At 44.9% G+C, this 22470-nt stretch overlaps 1 protein-coding gene across 1 annotated transcript; it reads right to left on the bottom strand.

Moving 5' to 3' along the window:
* Nucleotides 1-7287: 7287 nt before the first annotated feature.
* On the bottom strand, nt 7288-21421 carry numbl (NUMB like endocytic adaptor protein). The gene is made up of 9 exons (XM_070829447.1): nt 21315-21421; nt 20116-20266; nt 17893-17967; nt 16227-16301; nt 13486-13626; nt 12045-12252; nt 11641-11910; nt 8610-8789; nt 7288-8480 (listed from the first exon to the last, which is right to left on the bottom strand). The coding sequence occupies exons 1-9, from the start codon at nt 21398-21400 to the stop codon at nt 7324-7326; spliced, it is 2343 nt and encodes a 780-aa protein (XP_070685548.1). The 5' UTR covers nt 21401-21421; the 3' UTR covers nt 7288-7323.
* Nucleotides 21422-22470: the final 1049 nt, after the last annotated feature.

Raw genomic sequence — 22470 nt, 5'->3', positions numbered from 1 at the left:
TACAGTTTACAGTCAGATATGTATGTTTCTATGCTTCATGTGTGTACTGAAGCTGAATTTAATAACATTATATACACACTGTAGGTTGTTGTATGCATTTTTGTACTATCTTCCCATAATTGTACTTCTGCTTTTGTACTGCCCTCTTAAGTTTATTTCATTATCATAAAATGCAGTGTTATGACGCATTAAGTAACAAGGAACGTGACATATTTTATTCCCTTTATGCATTAGTAATATTAATTCATGCAGAGATGCAGCTCAAAGAGCACAACAAACACTGAGCTGAAACCATGAAACCATAACACAAATAAGAATCTAAATTTAAGAGCTGACAAGACAGGATGCTCAAAATGAAAGAAATCGATCTTAATAAATGTAAAAAGGGAGTATGTTGTTATATGAATGATCGTGATAATACTAATAATGAGAAGGACAAGTCTGATTTCTTTTTTACTGCACCTGTAGATGGTTTAAATACACAGATGAAGTTGATAGGCCTATTTCACAGAGGACATTTTGACATGTCACAGTAGGAAAAAGCACAGGTGGCTGTCTCATTTTCGGGGTGCTGGTGGTATAACGAGTCAAAATGTCTGCTGTAAAAAAGGGGTGACAAGATCAGTATGGATGATGTTGCAATTTAGCTGGAATTATTATTAACTGAGGTTACAACAAAAGTCACCTTTAATACTGGTTATTAGTTTAATACATCGGGCTCACTGAGCCACACTCACTTATTATTGTTAGGACAGACTCCATCAGTATGAAACAGTGAATATTATTTCTTTAGTGAGCTTTGTGTAAGAGCCATTTATTTATCTATCTGTAAAGGTTACTGGTATCACTGCGAGCCGTCATGACAAATCAGGAATCTAATCTTTAGTTGTAGTTATATCAAGTGAGCTGATGGGTCCATGCTGCTACGCCCCCTTTCTACACAGGGGGGCGCTACATGAGCAGAAATACTGTAGCTGCACCATAGTAAATTTTAAATGAGACCACCCACTGCTAAATGTCCTGGCTGAGTCCCAGCAGGGGTTTTTACTATAGAGCTGTCCTATTTGGAAGTCAGAAATCTGCATCTTCTCTGCAACTAAGTTATTCATGTGTTAAGAGGCTCAAACTGGTCCTCATAACCGGCCCTGTGATTACAAAGATGGTGCAGAGGACTGCATACGTGCTGTTGTAATCCACAGCGGCTCAGCGCAGGAGTCACATGTAAAGCCAGCAGAGGTGACTGGGACTGTATATGATTACATGCATGTGTATGCTGTCACAAATCATAATGCACCATCACCGTCACATACTCAGAGGAGCTTTATGTGATTACATAAGCATACACAGTTGTATTAATCCAGTGTAATCTGAGGCCTACTGACTGCAGCGTGATAATAGAAATGTCATTTGAAAACATAAATATTAACAATCTGCCATCCATGTGATGCCAAAGAGACGGTAAGCAAGTGATTAAGCTTGTGACTAAGCACTCAAAGACTTTCAAGACTTGTCACCTCCATCTTCATGAGGCCTGTTAGGTGTGATGCAGCATTCAGGACAGCCCCCTCTGTTTTCTGTGACATTGCAAATGCACGATTTTCATCGCAGCGCGGATGATTTGAGCAAAGCAAACAATGGGAGAGTGAGAGCAGACCGGCTGTGGTCCTCTCTGGCAGCGCTGACGACTGACGGCTGCTGGCAGGGGGTGGTAGGAGCTGACATTGTGTGTGTGTGTGTGTGAGTGAGTAAGTGAGTGAGTGAGTGAGTGAGAGAGCATTGCAGCTCCTTTCAGTGATGGACTACATTCTTTCCCAATCCTTAACCAGTCATCAGTAATCTTAACTACTTCTATCTTAACATAGGAAACAGTCAACTTCACACCTACATACAACCATCTCAGATAAAAACCTGAATATCTGTCGGGACAATCACAACATTTCTGCTCACAGCTCAACATTTTGCCACAACATCATACGAGACAACAATGGTGGCAAGTTTTGCTCGATAGAAATGCCACAGATGGGCACAGATGTCAGTATTCTGTGTGTGTGTGTGTGTGTGTGTGTGTGTGTGTGTGTGCGCCCTTGCCTTGGCATTTGAGCTTGCTTCAAACCCTGAGGGCCAGTCAATATTTCTTGACGTTTGCATATTTACACACACACACACACACACACACACACACACACACACACACACACACACACACACACACACACACACACACACACACACACACACACGTGCTGCATGCAACCTCTTCAGGGCCTGTTTGCTCAGTACACACATATTAAAATGGATCACTGCTTTACTTTTTTCAAGCCTTGTCCTTAACATTTACATTACTGCCCCTGTTGGGACCAGCTGCGTACTGAGCAATAGTCAAGGCGCTGCACTAATCAATGGCAAACACATGTAATTAATCAATTTAATGACTTCCTCCTAGCTTCAAGACCTGCAAGGTCACATCGCTAACACTATATCCATTGCGATTAGCAGCAGTAGACTACTGTGTGACTGCATGTGTTTGACGGAGAAAGAGAACAGGAAGTCTAGAAACAAGTTCTGATGTGTCACTCAAAATGCATGTATGCAATGCCTTGTGTGTGTGTGTGTGTGTGTGTGTATAGCATAGATTCATTATCCAGTGCTGATCTGACAATGCTGGCACGGCCCATTACTCAAACACCATTACTGAGTCTGCTATCAGACATCGCCATCACACTGAAAGACACATATACACACACAGCCCCTCTGGTATGACTAGCTTGAACTGGTCTGCTCTGAGTTATCATCGTACACACACACTTTAAAATTGAGCCCTGGCTGCCGTATGTGCAAAAATTAGGCCACACACACACTCACACACACTCACACACACACCTACCTGCCTTGAGAATCCATTAGGATGGTACAGTATTTTCAGCCACTATCATTTCTTCTGGCACTTTAATTTTTACAAACAGGAGGCAGTTTTGCCGACGAGGGCACTTTTCAGCTGTTACAAATTAGTCTTTCATTGTGTAGCCATGGCAACCAAGCATCTCCATCGCCTACATAGGCTGTTGCAACCAACTTCACGGTGCAGCGCTGTGCACCGAGCACAGGTAGGTGGAGGCACTGCAGTGGCACAGGGTTGAACTGAACAGCAAGCAGTTGTTGTCGCAGTCAATAAAGTTGAGTTATTTTAGTAAATATACCTAAATTTAACTCTAATCTAATGTGAGTTAGTTATGTTCAGATTAGATATTGTCATATCACATTTAAAGTATAGTAAAGTGGATAATGTGAAAATGAAAACCCACTCTTAACTTGTCCGAAACAATTCAATAACTCCATCAACGAGGTCACCACTGCCACCAAAGTAACGTGTCCTTTTATCATTGCTGAAGCCAAATGTCAAAGGGACATATGTCCCCAATATGACAGGAGACACTGAACATGTTTCTTTGTGCCATTTCTCACTGAGCATAGCCTAACCCTAATCAAATGTCATCGCCAGCTAACTTTATTAACTCAAACTAACACAAGCTTCATTGTCAGTGTTTCTGCCATGTCCCCTCGTCACAGGAAGTACATCATACACAACTGAAAGAAATTCCTCAGTACAACCAATTACCACTGGCCACTGTCCCTCTAATGTCCAGTAACTGTGGTACAACATGTCATACGTTGCACAAACATTTGAGGACAAACGTGTTAGTAATTGAATTTAAGATGTAAAAATGAATCAGTTATCAGTTATATTTATGATAAGATCACAGTACTGGAACCTATGAGGCACTTCGGTTTGACAGGCCGTGATGATTGGCTGTCAGTTCTGTGGGAAAGCAACAACAACTGCACATCCTGCTGTGAGGAAATGAAGTGCACGGTAACCTGTACCAAAGGCGAAGTAAAGCACACAAGTGTCCACTGGAGTTTCACAGCAGTTACGGAGCTCAGCTGATCTTCGCTCTTTGACTCCTCAGCAGCACACTCACCGACTCTGACCTCAGATCAGAGGACAATGGCCTGGTGAGAGTTAATGCTACCACCGCTCGAGAGCTCAGTGTTCGTGCGTGTGCATCCGCCCTGTTTCTCACGGCCCTTAAGAAGAACAGAGGCCTTGTCTGGCTCCATTAGTGACCTGAGCAGCAGCAGCAGCACTCAGCCTGGCTGACTGGTAGACAGCGCTGCTTAGACAGCAGCTACATCCAGGAGCTGGGGGGGCGGGAGAGATGACTGAGAGGAGACAGACGAGCTACACATGAAAGGAATAAGGTGACATACAAGTATAACGAGGTTATGAGGTGTCAATTGTTTCTTTGGATGTTGTCTTTGAATGTGAGTGTGGCTGCTGCGATGTAGCTGACACTGTAGATCAACAGGAAGTTTCTTATTTGCTTTCACGTCTGTCTGAGGCTGTGTCTATATTTCATGTTTTAGAGGATTTCTTTAATTTCCCTCAACAGCTGAATTGAAATGTAGAAACACAACGGATCACATTAATTGCAAGAGACAACAGTTCACAGATCGTAGGAGGGAAAAATGAAAAGAACATGAGGGTGCGTGATAAACTGAAAGAACCAAAAGGTCATAAGAGGATTAAAAAGATACAACACACAAGCTGTTTGTGAGTTAAAAAGTTAAAAAGGCAACATCTATAAAACACGAGCAGCAATAATATTATATTACTTTATTTATCTTTTGTACAATGTAATTACAATACAAATATGTAGGTTTAAATACAAAAATTCTGTAAATAAAGATTAAAAATAAATTCCACTGGTTTGCTTTGTTACCATCACTAAACTATGGTTTTACAATCAAGTATATGAGGTCATTTAGTTTGCTTTAACGCGGAACACAATTAACCTACATTTATAATTTGGGGGGCGTGCAAACAAGAGTCGAGGGCTAAAATATATTGTCAATGAAATAAAAGCGTTGATTTCATGAGTGAATCAGTTTCATCTTGTACAGAGAGGAGGGCAGAGAGAGAAATCTCAGTTTGTTTGGTGAAGAAGAAATATCGATTCGTCCAAAAGCAAAGGGTAAAACGACCCGAGATGGTATAAATTAGGCTGGTGGCACATAAATTTAAGTTCTTTGAGAAGGCAGCCTGGGATTGCTGCCACAGGAAGAGACTCGATAAGCTAATTAATCTGTGGGGGGAGGGGGGCAGGAAACCTTCTCAGCGGCAGTCTGTATCCATACAATTCAATCACCAAAGAGCATAACACGAGCATCTCTGGTTGGATTACAGTTTAACATACAGATACCACCCGTCTGCTACACGTCACGTGGAAAAGCTCTTCTATAAAGAACATTTCTGCTTTGTAATGTTGCATCTGCTTGAATAGACCTGAACTTTTAGGACTCGAACCAGGAACTGCAAGCTTTGTTGACATTATTGAAGTTTTAACTACATAGAGAGTTGCACATACTTAGAAAAATATTCTTGTTTATGAGACTGCAATTCTATAATAGCAACATTTTTTTCAAAAGCATTGTTTGTGAAGTTTTAGGAGTTGAGGAACATGGCGCTGAAATGGAAGCTGCTTGATGTAAAAATGGCAGACAGTGTTCAGGTTGTCTTTTTTCTCAATATCCTCACACACTCTGTCGTTCCTTCTTATCGCTCTTTTCACATCTTATCTCATTCTCCTTTCTCGGGACATCCTCCATCTCATTATTTAAAGATATAACTCCATTCTCTCCATCTGTCTCTCACATACAGGTTATCCTTCCATCTTTCCTCTATGCCTCTGCTGCTCTATAGTTTCTCCTCCCATCAATCTGTTAATAATTCTGCATCAGAAATATATCCTTCATTTCTCCCAGTTATTTCAAGACATAGACATCTCAGTCTACGCATCATGTTCTTCTTCTCTTTTTACCTCTGAACATCAATCTCAACATTTATGATGAGTGCAGCACTACTGTAACTGATACTGTAGTACATGGTGATGAATACACAATCATACTGTATGTGATGAGACTATACCCTGTGTTTGAACGGATTAAAGGATTGATGAGTGTTGGAATGTAGTGCATCATTTTCAACCAGTTGCACAGTGTTGTTTTTCTTTGTTTCCACTGAGTTGTTATAGTTCATTGGGTTTGTCTGGAGAAGATGGAGTCCAAAGGACTGTCGTGCTGCATCGTCCAGAGTGTCTGTGTGCTGGATATCCTGAAGTGATTTTTCATGTCCCAGTAACCCTTGAAGGTAGGCTTTAGCAACACAAATGGGCCACAGAGCCAAAGTGAAGCCACACTGACTCGACTGGCCTCCCCAGCACTGGAGTGTCTATACATGAGGGCTAACTGGTTGAAGAAACATGCCGCTATATACACTTCCTGTCTCACATGTTGAACTACACACTGCTATACTGTCGGACGTTTCTATTTGGTTCCTTCTACGGGACTCCATTTCCCACAATGCTTTCCCTCTACTGCTGCCCAATTACACCTGTTACCTGTCTGCTGCCGGTAGTTTCCTTCCTCTTTATGGTTCAACACAAATAAATATAAGGGATGAAAAACAACACGGTCCTGAAAAACTGCTGTAAAATTTGATTTTTAAGTATATATATAACTTGTTAAAATAAAAACAATAAATGAAATACAATAAATAAAATAATTTTGGCCATAAATCTCTACTATTAGTCAGTAAGTCCTTTTGGGTTGGTAGGGTCGGGTCTTACATCATTGGCTAGTCCTTTCAGGTATCCAGACTTTTGCTGTGCTTGGCTAAGATCAGCATCAGTCCGATCATCAGTCAACAAATGGCTTCTCTGCACGTCTTAAGATGTAGCCATATCCGCTACATTCTCCACCAAAATCTCCACCAGTAAAAAATCATCTCATGGGTTTGGAATGCATCCAAGTGGAGTCCCCTCTTTAAGAAAGAAACCACTGAGGTGTGCCCCTCTTCGCCATGTCCTCAGGGGGGCACGTACAGTACATCCAGGGACTTGCTGCAGGTAAAGTAAAGCCAGAGTGGAGAAGTGAAAGCAAGGAAGAGAGGTGGGAAGCAGGTGGAGTGGAAGAATTCAGTCCACCAAGTCTAACGAGCTAGAGACCTGATCCTCCAGTGGCAGCCCAGCGATCTGCCAACTTCCTCCGAAGCTCTCATGTGAGTGTAAAGAAAGCAATTAAGATGATTATATCATTGACTCCTATGAGAGCTGTTAGCAAGTTGCTAGGCTGCCACAGGTCAGGTGCTAGGCTAACTTTGAGGACCTGCATCCTGTTCTAAGCAGAGCTGCTGGAATTAGTGCCTGTATTTCTCAGGCTTTAACTCCAGGGCAAGCGCTACAGCTTTGGGAGGCCAGCTCTGGCTTAAAGCTCAATCTCGAAAGTCTTTTGAAGATTGTTGGAAAATGGGTTTGCTGCCGCAGCTGGCGCCTTATTCCCAGGCTGCTGCTGAGGCGCCGGTTTGGCCTCCAGTGCTGCCCACTTGGCCTCAAAGCGGTCATCGTCTTGGGAATCACCGGCTGCCGGTGCTGTAAGCTGGCTACCCTCCGGCGGCCAGCTGCTACTGCTGCCACCATTCCCGCCACTGCTGGAGGTCCCATTCTGGAGGTCCATCATGGCACTGCTGTGTGGTGGGAGGCCATTAATGGCTGTTGATAATGGTGGAGTGGAGGAGAAAGGCGGTGTGGAAAACCCTCCAGTGTGCCCGACAGCACCAGGTGCCTCTGGGTAAGAATGGTGCTGCCCAGATGTTCCGAGTGCTCCCACTTTGGGTCCTCCCCCGGTTGAGCCCATGGCTCCACTTGCACCAGATGAGCCTGTAGCGGTGCAGAAGACGTTAGCCACCATTTGCGATGGTGTGATGCCAACCACAGGCACGCTGGCGTTGGGATAGGTCATACTGCTGGCCAGGCCTGGCATGTAGGTCTGCATGGGTACGAACGCTGGTTGGACAGGCTGGCTGGCAAACATTCCCACAGGTGCTGGGGTGGTATCGAAAGCCAAGGGGAAGGGCTGGATGGAGCTTGGAAGGGATCCTGGGGGCCCAGGGAGGGAGGGCTGGATCATGGGGGCCCCAGACATGCTCGGACCGGACATTGTAGGAATGGACATGGAAGGTAGAGACATAGGAGGGCCTGACACCGGAGGACCTGGTATTAGAGGAATTGATGATATCGACATGGGTGGGAGGGGCATTGGGGCCTGACTTGAGAGAGCAGAGGAGCCCGAGATGAGGGGGTTGGACATGGTGCAGAGGGACATAGGGACAGTGGATACTGGGGCACCTGAGGGGGCTGCCTGACTGGACATCTGCTGACTGGACATGGAGGGTGGTCCAGGGATGGTGGGGATGGTAGGGCCAGGGGGAGGGGTCTGTTGAGCCTTGACAGCTTTGGAGACCTCCTCCAGCCATCTCTCAGCCTCGGAGGGTGTGCGCCTGTGTCCAGTCTGCATCTGCATCGCCACGGAAACTGGAGGAGGAGAGTGGAGTGGAGGCTCCGACTGCACCCAGGGAGGAGTGGCTGAAGGGATAAAGTTAAAGATTTAGAATATGTGTAATCATTTCAAAGTGATTCTTACAGTGTGCACTACTTAAAACTTAAAACTACTTATTGATATAATAACTATTGATCTGACGCAGAGTTTCTTACCCTGCATTGGAGCAGGTGGTGGAGGCAGCGCAGGGGGCACAGTGCAGGTTGGAGGGCCGTTTGCAGACAAGGAGGGGTTGGAGAAGAGCTCCTCCGATGGCTTGGTGAAGGAGCTGTTGATCTGGCAACACAGCGCGTTGATGCTACTGTCTCCCTCACCTGGCAACCCCATGTCCATCTCTGGTACTAGCAAGAAAGGGACACACAGAGGGGAGGCGAGGAAGGGAGGTCGGAAAAGACAGGAAGACAATGGAGTTAAGGAATGTAATGAAGAGAAGAGGTGGAATAGGAAAATAAGGAGGGTTGATCGGGACAAACAAAAAGAGGGAGAAAAAAGATTTACTCATTTGTGTAACAGAATCAAAAGCATAGAAACTGGAGTGGATGAGGACTTTGATGCTATTGACCTAAAATGCATTAGAAACACAAGATTTGCAAGACAAACATGGCATTGCGCTAATCAGGACCTTCTCACTAAAACTAAAAAGGTTCATCCTCGGTCACAAGACAGTTTACAGGCCCAGCTGAACTGTGTGAACTGGCATTATACGCTACGTACATTTCAGCCTGTTGTGTCATTACTTTGTGTATCTTGTGCATTGAGGCGACTCAGACAGAGGTGAATTTGGCTTAGCTTATCCATATTTTCAAACCAGCTGGAACTGATCCGACCAGTGAGGGATTAGGCGGCATAATGTTCCTGTCTGACTTTGGTTTGGACCACAGCTTTAAACCTCTCTTGCACAGGCCGCCGATATAAATAGATATAATATCTAATTCCTTGTCTCTTGTTCCCTGCTCCCTCCCTACACAACGACGGCCTCAGAGACAGAGGAATTTTGTTTCTTCCTCTGCTCCCTCCCTCTGTCACTCCCACTGCTTCTTCCTTCCTGTTTTTGCTGTCTCCATTCATGTTCCACATGCACAGTCGTCCAAAACAATTGACAAAGAGGAGCTTGAGGAATTAGTGTGATTACATTAAATGCAGACAGATTTACCACAGATATGGCCATTGTGGTTCACACCCCAATCCTTTGTGCTGTGACTCTTCTAATTCATGTATATCTCTCTCATCTGTGTACATTGTGTGGCTACAGGCCTTGACTGATTTTGGATGGGTGTTGAAGGCATGTGTTTTGTTCTGCGGTCCTGTGATCCCTCTTTCTCCTTATCCTTGTCAACGTCCCACAGAGTTCAGAAGCACCCTAAGCACTTCATGTGTGTCGGTTTGTTTCTCTCAGTGCAGTGGCAGGTTTTAGGGCTTGCAGAAGGCTTGCTGAAGGCTAACCAGGACAGCTGATTGAGCGAACAAATCAATAAACACATTGTTCAGAGAGTCACAAGGCAGCGGAGAGGCTGCGGAATTGGCTGTTACCTTCTAGTGTGTGTGCATCCGTGTGAGTGTGTGTGTGTGTGTGTGTGTGTGTGCGTGATAAAGAGAGAGAGCAGTGTGTAAATAGGAATAAAACTGCATTCAATTCACCACCACTGGATATATACACTAACAATCATGGCAGAACAAAAGACGAAATGAAAGGGGCGAATATGAGACTTGGGGTGAGAGTGGGAGCTCTCAATGTTGTGGTTTAGTATTCCAGTCAGAGGAGTCCCCCAGTCAGCTCTCTCATCTCTCCTAATGACTATAATCAGCCTCACTACTGAGCGCTCTGATCCTGTGGCACCACACAGAGTGGGTGTGTCCATGTGTGTCTGTGTGTGTGTGTACACATCAACCTGTGAGGGGGAGGTCAGTTATTATTAATTGTCCTTAGTAAAAAGCCAAGAGCTTTCTGAGCCACACGTGCCCGGTCATCAGCACCGGCTCTAATAGCAATAATAACAGTGCTTCCCATAACTGCTTTTTACTCTGGCCTCCATTCAATGGAAGACAAGTGTCAGGATTAAACTCAAGAATTACACCTTGTCTGCACGAAAACATGAGTATAAATGTAGAGGTCTGATGAAGGTTTATCCCATAATATGACTGCCCAGACCTCTTCAGGTGGGGGTCAATGATGTCAAACCAAACAGGAAACGTAATAATGATTCGGTCTACAAACAACCATGATGCAGTCAAACCCAGAGCCGCCATGAGTGGTTTCTGTTTGTGTGCAGTGGCAGTAACAATATTCTTTGACTTGTTTGAAATACCTAGAAACAGTTAGGGAACTTGAGTTTGCATTTACAATGGAGAGGTCTCATCTGATGCCACTGTGAGTAAGTGTAAGTTAAATACACGTAGAAACTAGAGAAAACACCTCAGTGTAAAATGGGATGATATTATTCGACAGCTGTGATGGTGTCAGTCTGACAGACTGTCTGTGAGGGCTGAGTCCTGCTGCTACGTCAGCAGTGAGCTCCTCACTCCAGTTTGTTTTAACATCCCATAACAGTCTAAATGCTGTTCAGCTGCTTTCACTTGAAATAAAGATGAAATTCAGAATTTTACCATTTTGTTGCAAATTTACTCAAAAGTAATACTGAAGCAACATCTGAACAATCCCCTCAAAGAGTCTTTAGAAGAATTACTGGAGTGGGCAGGGGGCCATATACTTCACTTTATAAAGTGTTTTTGGACACCCCCACACCCAGACTAAGAAAGAAACTTCCCAAAAACTGATTGTTCCCCTATAGATAACTAAAAGTACGTAAAGGTTTCATGTGGTGCACCTTAATATATAGGTGGAACAATAATTTTCACATGACCAACAAATCACACAGAGGTCGAATTAGTAATTACTAAAATAATGTCAAGTTGGAGTTGTCGTTATTTATTATGCTATGATTTTACTGGTCCGGCCCACTTGAGATCAAATTGGGCTGTATGTGGCCCCTGAACTGAGTTTGACCTCTGGTTTGGGACATTCTGACCTTCGTAAACAGAAGTTACTAGTAAACAGGAGTTACTAGTAAACAGGGGTTACTAGTAAACAGGGGTCACTGGTAAACAGGAGTTACTAGTAAACAGGGCCACAGGGTCAGCAGGTTCCTTCATTAACATTTGTGAAACTTCAAGAGCTTCTCAACTCACCAGGGTTCTTGGCCTGGAAGTCGGTCTTGCGTTGCAGCGTGGATGGCAGGTCGTTGAGGCGGAGCGACAGCTGCCTCTTGAAGGGAGAGTTCTTCTGGCTGAGGGCCGGGAATCCCCGGAACGAGCCTTGACGCACCAGCTGCTCAATGGGCGCGTGGCGGCGAGGGATGGCATGAGGCCCACCAGGTTCTGGCCTCTCCATGGGGGATGCCGCGCCCTCGGGTGGGGAGGCAGTGCCGGGGGGGAGGGCTGGGATGACAGAAGCTTGCTCTGCAGGAGGAAGAGGGTGTACGGTCATTTCTGTTCTGGACCTATTTCTCTGTACACAACATAGTGGCTTGTTGTCATGAACCTCTTGACATCTTTTAACTCATATTTGTGCTCACTTTGAAACGTCCTCCTACCTTTCTTCTTGTCCTGCAGCTTGTCATCTCGCTCGCTGCTGCTGCCCTGCTGGCTGCAGGAAGAGTTGCCCCGGAAGGAGCCCTCACGCACAAACGAGGTGCGACTGGCATCAAAGGAGGCGGTCACACCGCACTCCTTCTCCCTGCGCTGCTTCCTCTCCAGACAGGCGGCAAAGGCACAGCCGACTGCATGGCTCAGTCTCTCCCCCTGGAGCAACAGAAAACAGTGATTATAAGTCACAGTTCGAAGGTTATAATCTGGATTGATCATCTTCAGAATTATACATTCAAATAGAATACATTGTTGAGCACTTATCAACCTCATATTTCCTCCATTGTCAAACATCAACTCCTCTCTTTATAGACAGACATGACTGGCACAGGAGAGACAGTTCAGTTTAAGTTGGGCAGATAGAGATACGGAGAGTGTGGTGGAAATAGAGACAGGCAGAGATGGGCAGATAACTCCACAGGCTTCTGTCTAATCCCCTCTCCTAATCCTGCAGGTCTGTGCTGCGCTCTCTTCCATCCACATTAATAATCCAACTCACGGTCTAAGATATGAAACCACCATGGGGGTGAAACCCCAAAGAACCATAACGGCAATAGTTCTGCTGCAGTCACAGCAAAGTACAACCTCTGCATCCCAAAATCAGCCAAATGGAAACAGCAGAGGTTTCAAAACCATCCTGAATGAAACAGCTACAATACAGCAGCAATGCACTGAATCCATCTCATGTTTGCTCCCACGGCTGTTGTTGAGTCACTGGTGCTACAGAACGGGTTGATGTGTCTGAATGACACATGACTGAAGCCAAGGACTCTTTTCATTATTGACTTATTTATTTCCAATGACTGATTAATGCAACAAAATGTGAAAAGGCCCATCACAATTTCCCAAAGAGTCTTATTATGTTTTATCTGACCAACTTCTAAAACCTAAAAGCATACACTTCACAATCTTTCAAAATGAAACAAAATGCCATTTTAGAAACTTACACAACACAGATTTTTTAATGTTGATATGTTTGCTTGATAATTGACTTAAAAGATTAATGGATAAAACAAATCAAAGTGTTGATAGTTGTTGCACTTTTTGTCAATCGACCAATTGATTGTCTTATCAATTTATTACTTCAGCACTGATTTGACACCTTTACATGGTGAGGAAACTGGTGAGCTTTGAGAAGCAGCCGAGCTGAGAGACTGAAATGCTTAATCGACACTTGCCGTACTGCAGAAAGTGTAAGTGAAACCACAACTTTTGTTCCAAGAGCAACAAAACTTCTCTTAATCGTCACTGTCCTGTGGAGAATGAACCCCTGGAGCACACTTTTGCCAGGAAGACAGATGTTGAATGAGTTACAGAAGCTAGTAGAGCAGAGGCAGAGATGTCTGGACTTGGACTGAGGGGTGAATGGAAGGTTAGCTGTCCCCTCACCGAGTCTTTGAGAGCCATGAAGCAGTGGCACATCCACCGTCTGGTCGTACCGTCCCGGCAGATGTAGGAGAAGGCCTTGTCATAGTTACGATCAGGAGCGCAGAATGAAACCTTCTCTATGGTCTGGTCCACAATGAGGTCCTGGGAGAGAAACAGTGAGCAGTGAGAAAGAGACAGAGAATCTGATTTGATGCAACACTGTCCAGTCAGTGAAATGATTCCAGCAGGTGAACAGCATCAAATCACATCTGACATGCTTTGTCGTTGTGACAGCGGCTTAACAGACAGGAAATATGGCTTCAATACAGAGCACACCAGCTTGTAGACTGATCCAATACTTGACACACCGCTTTCAACCTCAGTTAACCCCATGAAACCCCTCTCACTCCAACCTATTTACACATCCAGCAATGATAGAAAAGAAAGTGGCTGCAGACTAATGACACTGAACCCTCTTTTCATCTCTGAGATGTTTCCACCGCTCACCCTTCCTCTTATAAAAGGGTTATTCAGCCAGTCTTGTGTGTCTATGGTCACTATGGAGGAAACTAAAAGGGGCCCCTCTCTTTTTGTCTGTGTACATTAAGGGGCCCCCGGCTCACCTCTTTGACTCACCAAAAAGAGAAAGAGAAGGAAAACAAGAGGCGAGAGGAAGAAGAAAGGGAAAAAAAGAGAAAAGAGGGTTCACACACTCATCCACACACTTCCTTCCTCTCCTCCGGTGTCGCCAAAAACAAAGTGAGGGGAGGATGAGGAGCGAGGAAGAGGGAGGACGAGGGGGGAAAGGAGGAGAAAAGAAGGAGAAGGAGGTGGAAGAATAACAGTCCATTCATTGTGGCCCACTTAGTGAATGAAGGGGGATGCTGGTACTGAGCTAAAAGGCTGAGCAGTGTGTGTGTGTGTGTGTGTGTGTGTGTGTGTGTGTGTGTGTGTGTGTGTGTGTGTGTGTGTGTGTGTGTGTGTGTGTGTGTGTGTGTGTGTGTGAGTGTGTGTGTGTGTGTGTGAGTGTGTGTGTGTGTGTGTGTGTGCCAAGTTGCTTTGTGTTACTTGAAGCAAATAATACTGTTTGTATCAGCATGTTTTTTCTTAAAATCTACGATTCTGTATGCTGTATGAGGAGTGTTTTTGATGAAGGTGTGTGTGTGTGTGGTGTGTGTGTGTGTGTGTGTGTGTGTGTGTGTGTGTGTGTGTCTACTCATGGGGAAAGGTGACTCAGATCGTGTCTCCTCATCACTGAAAGGAGGAATACCACGCAACATGTGAGTCAGAGTGTCTCATCTATGCAGAAGTCTCTCTGCCTCGAGCACGAAAAAGACTTCACTGTTTCTTTCTATTCTGCATTATGAAGGTCATGCAGTGCTCTGCCTCTAATGCACACACACACACACACACACACACACACACACACACACGGTACAGTCACTAACTACCAGAGCGTTTGAATAATGGTTGTGTGGGCGTTATTAGATGTGCTTGCTGATTCATAGACAGAGGCTGAACTGATGATAAAAGCTGATGAGGAGGCAAGACGAGGAGGAGGAGGAGGAGGAGGAGGAGGAGATTGTAAAACGTTGAGGAGATTTCTTGAATATAACAGACATTAAACTTGCATTGTGCTTCTGCTGTTGTCACAGAGGGAGCCACAATATGTGCAAACACATGCACTTTAAAATACACATACTGTATGAAGGATGGATGTTTTCATGGCAACAGTAGCAGACTTTCAAAGTCAGCTCATTTTAACCTACTCATCAATTCATGTGGCTACTTTGTACAACAGCTTTTTACTCAAACAAGAAGGAACAGTGTATTTGTTGAGGTCTATTTCCACCTGCGGATTAACACAGATTTGTTGCATTGGTGAGTATTTCAAAGTACAGTGTGTGTGTTCATGGTGATGAAGGACAACAATGGAGCTCAGGCTTTAGATACACACACAATACTTGTTAATAAGATCAAGTCATTGTTGGTTTTGGGATTTGTTGACCTTTAGAAAAATATAGAATACCGTTCTTCACTATATTCTTAACTGAGATGCATCACTGAAGAAAAAATAGAAGGGAGATCAGGGTGGAGGGAGAGAGGAGGAGTGGGACTGGGGGACTGGGAGAGGTGAGGTCTAAACATAAGACAGAAAGAGACTCCTCCAGCGGGCTCTCTCCTCTGTTCTCTGCTGCTCTGCTTTCAGTTGTGCCACAGCGAGCTGCTCTCACTCTACAGGAGGCCTCCCCAGCCACCACACTCTCCTCAGGCCTGTGTGTGTGTGTGTGTGTGTGTGTGTGTGTGTGTTTACTTGATCTTCCCTCCCCCACTGGGCACTTTCAGCAAGCCATGAGTCACATATGTCAGCTCTGAAACTACACACACACACACACACACACACACACACACACACACACACACTAGCCTGGGAGCATCAAGTCAGTAGTTGCATGGCGGGTCCTTCTGTTGCCAGCCTTAAGATAGCATAATGAGACTGAACAGAATGAGACTTGTGCTGGTGTTGGTGGAAATGTGTCTTTGCTATCTGGTTGCAGCCAGAGGCTGAGCACAAAGGCATAGATCAAACACCTGTGTGGTGTGTACTGTACATGATTGTAGGACACACGCTTCCCTTCGTTGTCCTTGTTGCCCAGTGAGTGATGAGGTAGATGGACATGGAAACCAGAGGATTAAACAAGGAGACAGGGGCAGCACACACACACACACACACACACACAAAAGAGAATGTGTTTTCTTACCTTAGTTTTGTCATCCACCACCCTGAGTCCATCAGCTGAAACCCACAACACTGCCTTGACTGTCTTTTTCCCACTCTGGAAAGTCAGAATAGAGTCAGAGTAGAGTAAATTATTTACAACTTGACCGAGTGACCGAGCTGCACAGTAAATGTATTTCAATTATTTGCACATTTCACCAGATGTTCCCTCATGCTTGCAGAGGTGCAATCAACAAGAAACTAGCAGGTAAAGGCACTACTACACATGATTGTTTACAGTGACCATTACATCCTTGCAGCAGCCGAGGGAGTGGTAGGTTAAGAGCGGAGGGGCGGGCAGAGGTAAAAGTGTGCCAGCTGGCACTAAGAATTATTCCTCCAGAGGAGGGCACCAGGCAGAGCTAATAACACACACAGCATGGGCCGCGCTAAAAATACACGGGCAAAAAAAGCAACAACTCCATGTGAGTGCGGAAGAGTGTGTGTGTGTGGGTGTGCATGTGCACACGAGTGTGCATACTATGAGTGTGAGTAAGGGAAACAGAAAGCCAGAGCACTGCAGGAAAAGGCTTTGAAACCTACAGCGAAGTGACAAGGAGCCTCAATTTTTGCATAATCCCATTGAAAAGAAGACAGAGGGAGGGAGAGTAGAGGTGAAGAAACTGAGAGTGATGGACAGAAAAGAGTGGAGGAGAGGTAGAGAGCTACATGAGGAGGTGGAGCTGGGAATCAAATGAAAAAGATAACTTTAGCAGAAAGTTTTCAGCGTGAGAAACTGCCGAGAGGAGGGAAAGAACGATGCTGATATGGAGAGAAAAAGACTTGATACGGGAGGGAGAATTAAAGAGAAAAGCAAATGAAAAGAAATAGTGGTGAGTGGAGGGGGAGCCAAGAGAGAGAAGATGAAACATTTCTCCTGTATGTATTAAACTGACTGTGATTCAGCAGATATTCTGACTAAGTGGAGCCCTTTGTGAGATACAGTTACATTCCTACTTGGGAATCAGGAGTTCAGGATGAGTGGACACTGAACACAGAAATGTGCTGCTCTGCAGTTTTGTTGGGCAACCAGATTTTTATATAAAAGTCCAGATTAATTCCATCAGTTTCATCAAAAAAGCAAACGCCGAGCTGCTTCCAGATGTGAGAACTGTGCAGACTCCTGTTGTCTTCACTGTTGTCTGACACCGGCCGGTCAGTGTCACTCTGTTCACACGCTCCCTGTCCCAGTCCAGCTTCCCAGGGGGGCAAACTGTGTGTGTGTGTGTGTCTTTGTGCGTGCGTTTATATGCATTTGTGAGCCCTGATCTCATTTTCTGCTCTCGTGGGGTGTAGTGGGATCAGACGGACAGAAAGACTAATGAGCAGACAGACAGACGTGTGGAGTAAGAGCCACCAGGGAGGCCAACGAGGGAGGTGAAAGTGGTAAAGAAGAGAAAAGAAAAAGACATGGAGAGGTAGCTGCAGAGAGTATTGAACGTGTTCGTGTTTGTGTTTGTGTGCGTGCTCCTTTATTCGATACTCGGGAGCTGGAGGTGCAGGAGCTTTGTGCAGCGGGGCCTGTAATGAGCTCCCGTGAAGTTTGTCGATGCTTGGGTAGTATGTTTAACTGCATCTATACAACAAAGTCCAGTGCTGCAGCAGGGAAGGTGTGTGTAAGTGTGTGTCTGTGTGTCTGGTATACTCACTACTTTTAGCTTCTTCACCGCCTCCTCGCACACATGCATCCCTCTTGACTCCTCCACCTCCACCAGCCCCAGGTACTGCAGAGACAAGAACGTAGAAATATTCATAACACAAGCCAAACAGATGTTGATTATTATAAAGCCTTTTTTTCTTTTACAATGTTTTAGCTTCATCTAACCCTCATGCCAACTGAGCAAAAGAGAAAGTGACATAAAAGCAAGCAAAGCCTCATTAGTCCAAATCAGTATTTGTAAAAGTGACAGGCAAGTAGCTAATAAGAACCCATACTGGAATTTACAGCCGCATGATAACAAGGGCAGGAGATAGAGAGAGAGAGAGAGAGAGAGAGAGAGAGAGACAGAGAGAGAGAGAGAGAGAGAGAGAGAGAGAGAGAGGGGAGGACTGTAATAATTTATAGCCTCACATCCCCTTTTGTTGTCTCTCCAGTGTTCTGTGGCATACGGAGAGCCCACAGGGACACAATTAAAGCTCCCCGTTGTCAGAAGCCAAGTGGTGAGGAGAGGACGACAAGTTTGTAGACTTTTAAGGGGAGCTCCAAGGTTAGGGGAGATACGTCCCTGAACTCAAATACCTGTTGTAAACAATAGGTGGACTAAGTGGCAGAGATTCTTTTTGTTTAAATGACAAATTGCACAAAGACGCACGTTTCAAATCCTACGCACGCAGCAGGGGTAAAAACCAAACACGAATGGAAGAGCTTGTGAGGAGATCAAAATGAGAAGTTGATTTTGTGTGATGAGCTGCACAGATCGCAAACGTAATAGGTGAAGAATGTTCAATATCCTGAGAGGGGAACCTCCCTTTCAGCTCTGAGTGCATGATTAGCTGTTAGCGTCGAGGTATCTAGTGGTCCGAGAGCCCCGGATTGTAGGTGGTGGTGGTGAGTGATGAAAATAAATCTATTTCATTTTAACATGAGCAACTTGGTGACAGGTGACACATACATGCTAATGTAACATAACCTGATGCAATGAAGGTGATGGTGATTTGAGACACAAAAAGTCAATCTACAAACCAAAGATCTACTCAACACTGAGCTCAAGATCATTGTTTTCTCTCCTCTGGTACTGCTTAACCGCTCTTGAGGAGGCATTAATAGTGCAATTATTGTGGACAGAAAACGGAGAGAAGGCAGAGATGGAAGAAAAGAAGAAAAAAGAACAGGGAAACATGGACAAGGAAAGAAGAGGTCTTTTTAGTGCTGCCATCCCTCGCTGTAAAGCTCCAAGCTCCACTTCACTGCCCGTCTCATCACAAACTCTGTGGAGCATTACCATCAGGGCCATTTTCCATTGGCCGTGTGTCTGTCTTTTATTTTCTTCTGGTTCCTCCATCCAGTCTGCAGCCTTCCTCTCTTTTCGCCTCTCTAATCCTGCTCTATATCTCTCTCGCTCTCTCATTTTATATCTCACAATGTCTCGGCGCACCCTGTGTGTGCCCTCATCCTTCACCCTGTCTATTCCTGTGGTCTCCTTAATCTATAACTCTACGTCATTCCTCCCTCTCCGTCCTCCGTCTCTAACCGTCACTGTCCCTCCAGCTCCTTGACAAATCACGTAGGTTCTCAGCGACAAGCACGCGGTACGCGCTCGGACTGAGGCTACTTATCAGTAAATCAGGCCATCAATAATGCCCCTTACTCGTAATATTGCAAACGAAGAGCTCGGCTGAGAGCTGAGAGTCAGTGCTTTACTCAAAGGCAATTCAATATCTACACAGTTTCTATGAGGATCAAATGATCTTCAATCCTACTTATAAAAACATTTTCTAAGTAGGTTACTAAGTATAAAAATTGCAAAAAGACAGAAATTTGCATAATTCATGTTAATTTGGGGCGTGTTCCAGTGTCCAAGGGATGAGTTGTGATAGATGTACTGGGGTCCAGTACTCAACCCAGGAAATGCTCATTTGCCATTTTGTGTGACCCTGATTTGTTTAGTTGAGGTTCCCGTTGCTACTACAACTACGCAGGGTAAAGTAATCCCTCAGCTACGATGGGAGATTACCTGAGAGATTGTCAAAATAACATTCATTCAGGATCCCTGACATTTTTGACAGTTTTGTTCATGCCTATATAAACCTTTTTTATACTGACGAATCTTAATGATGCAAAATTATAGTGTTTTACCTGATTATGATAAAATAAAATATTCAAGTAATTAAAACAGGACTCTTCTGTTATACCAGACCAGCAGGGTACTCACTCGCACAGGGAAGTTACATTTGCCTTTTCGCACAGCCTCCTCGTCAGCCTGCCACTGGTGCGGTCTGCTGGCCTCTGGCACGTAGGTGGGCTTCTTCCTCCTCAGACTCTGACGAAGCTTGTTCATCTCCGGGGTCACGTGCTCCCTGGTACTGTGGACACAGAAAGGGTTAAGGGTTAAGTCGTGTAGTACGGCTTCGAAGGCCACAGGTCAGCTCGTTGCTCAAGAGTTTTAAAAACACGGAAGATAGTTTCAGCACGGCCAACTGAATCCATTAAAAACACATAAAAGTATATAAACAGCATTCATATACTCTCAGTTTAACAGCAATGCTCATTAAAAGCTATTTAAGTGTAACAGTGCCCAACTGTATTTCAAAGAAATGACACTTGAGAGCTTTGTACAGAAACTGTGGCCCTTTGTTTCCTACAGGATTATGATTGAAGTGGATGGATTTCATTGATTAACTCAAGCACATTATGCAGTAATCATTAGTGCACGGGCGTCATAAACACTTCCTGCCACGATGCTTCATTGATTCTCCATTCAGAGACACAACGTAGAAATCACACAGGTAGAACTTTTACGCTAATGAACACGAAGCATGGGACGTGCTTTCATCTCTCCAAGAAACATCAAGAACGCTGAGCGAATGCTGATCACCACACACACACACACACACACACACACACACACACACACACACACACACACACACACACACTCCACTCCCTCTCTGAGAACACACACAATCCTCTCTGCGCTGCTTAATTAGACCATTCAGCCCGCTGGCCTGTTTAGAGTTGCCAATTTCCCAGCATAATGAAACATGACGCCATCAAAACATGACCTGCTTAAAAATGATAATTACTGTTTTCATTCCTCTGCAGTCACATCCCCCCTCAACAGAAGATCTGGAGCACAATAAAAGTCTCTCCTCGAGTGTGTGCATGTCTTTATCAAGACTGAATTAACTGCATCACCTGCTCCTCTGTTATCTGTGTCAGAAGTTTGAAATTTGACTTTCCTGTCCCTCTTTGCCTGAGTCCACTCCATCCCAGCCAGCGTCTTATTTCTCCCTCTTCATGACGTACCATCAAGCTTCAATGCCTTTTGCAAAATTCTCCATGTACAGCATAATCAAGAGTCAATCTCCCGGGTTAACCAAAGTAAAGAGTACACTGGTCTTATATTCTTACCGTGTGGTTTCCCCATTAATCACCATCCTGGCTATAGCAGGGTGTGGACACGCACAAATATTACGCTGAAGACATGCAACGTCCATTTGTGAGCAGAGATCTGTGAACTGAAGGGGAGAAATCCTCTCTTTGCTCTGACACAGGTCGGGGTTTAACCACAGATATATACAGACAGAGACACATCACTTCTCATAATCACTGCTGTGTCACTGCTAATGGCTGCCAAAGGCCGATGTGCCGGAAGCCTGTGCAATTAGACACTCTCGTTCATCACACACACATTCAGTGTGTGTGGTGATGTAGAATATTCAAAAGCAACAGCTCGAGTGGCTTTACTCATTTCTGGTATGTGAGGCATGCATCTTCTGCCAAGCACAGGCACACACACACACACACACACACACACAGAGACAAGCCCCTCACACACACACACATGTCGAGGCCTGTGCCAGTCATTTCTGGGCAATGTGCCAACTGACTGGCACCTGGCTGGCTCCAGTACTGCTGCAGCAGGTGTGAACGCGTGTGTGAAGGGGTAAAAGCTAGTGCGTAATACCCCACCAGGGATGTGGAGATGTGGCGGGGGGGGAATTATGGTGGGCAGGGCAGGGGGAAAGGAGCTGCTGGTTAGGGAATACAGGATGCCTCATGTTGTTTGAGGCATTGCTGAGAAGAGGAGGAGTGAGCAAAGAGGACTGGCATCTGATCCCAAGCCACAGCGGGAAGAGACAGGGATGAAATGATGTGAACCAGAGGGACAAGTGAAAAATGACGGGAAGAAGGAGAGGGATAAAGAAATGAGGTGAGAAGATTAGTGCTGGAACACACACACACACACACAAAATGATCCTGTCAGTCACCCAGTTATAATTCAACGGAAATGTGAGGACGTTTAGTGGTTTGACAGCAAAGTTTAACATGCAAAAAGACCAGAGGGATGAGGACAGAAAGACTGAAAGACAGACCAACAAACTGGTGATATCACAGAATAAGACCACTTCATAAGAGAAGCTCCCCGTTATGTCAACAAACGAACCATTTCCATCAAACATCTGATCCTACATCATATTTATCCTCTTTCGAGAGCAGACTTACACTTACACTGAGATTAATATTAATTTAATATAAAATGTATTGTTAAATCTACACCTGTTCA

This window comes from Pempheris klunzingeri, chromosome 4, assembly GCF_042242105.1.
Source record: "Pempheris klunzingeri isolate RE-2024b chromosome 4, fPemKlu1.hap1, whole genome shotgun sequence".
In the NCBI taxonomy this organism is placed as follows: Eukaryota; Metazoa; Chordata; class Actinopteri; order Acropomatiformes; family Pempheridae; genus Pempheris; species Pempheris klunzingeri.
Note: the sequence above shows the minus strand (reverse complement) of the source record. Positions and strands in the feature narration are given on the sequence as shown.

What these genes read in the sequence shown, in the direction of transcription:
- numbl (XM_070829447.1), bottom strand. Translation starts at nt 21,400, where the DNA reads ATGGACGTTGCATGTCTTCAGCGTAATATTTGTGCGTGTCCACACCCT. An exon ending in AATGTAACTTCCCTGTGCGA is followed by an intron (nt 17,968 to 20,115) that starts GTGAGTACCCTG and finishes TTGTCTCTGCAG; the next exon opens with TACCTGGGGCTGGTGGAGGT. An exon ending in CGGTGAAGAAGCTAAAAGTA is followed by an intron (nt 16,302 to 17,892) that starts GTGAGTATACCA and finishes CTGACTTTCCAG; the next exon opens with AGTGGGAAAAAGACAGTCAA.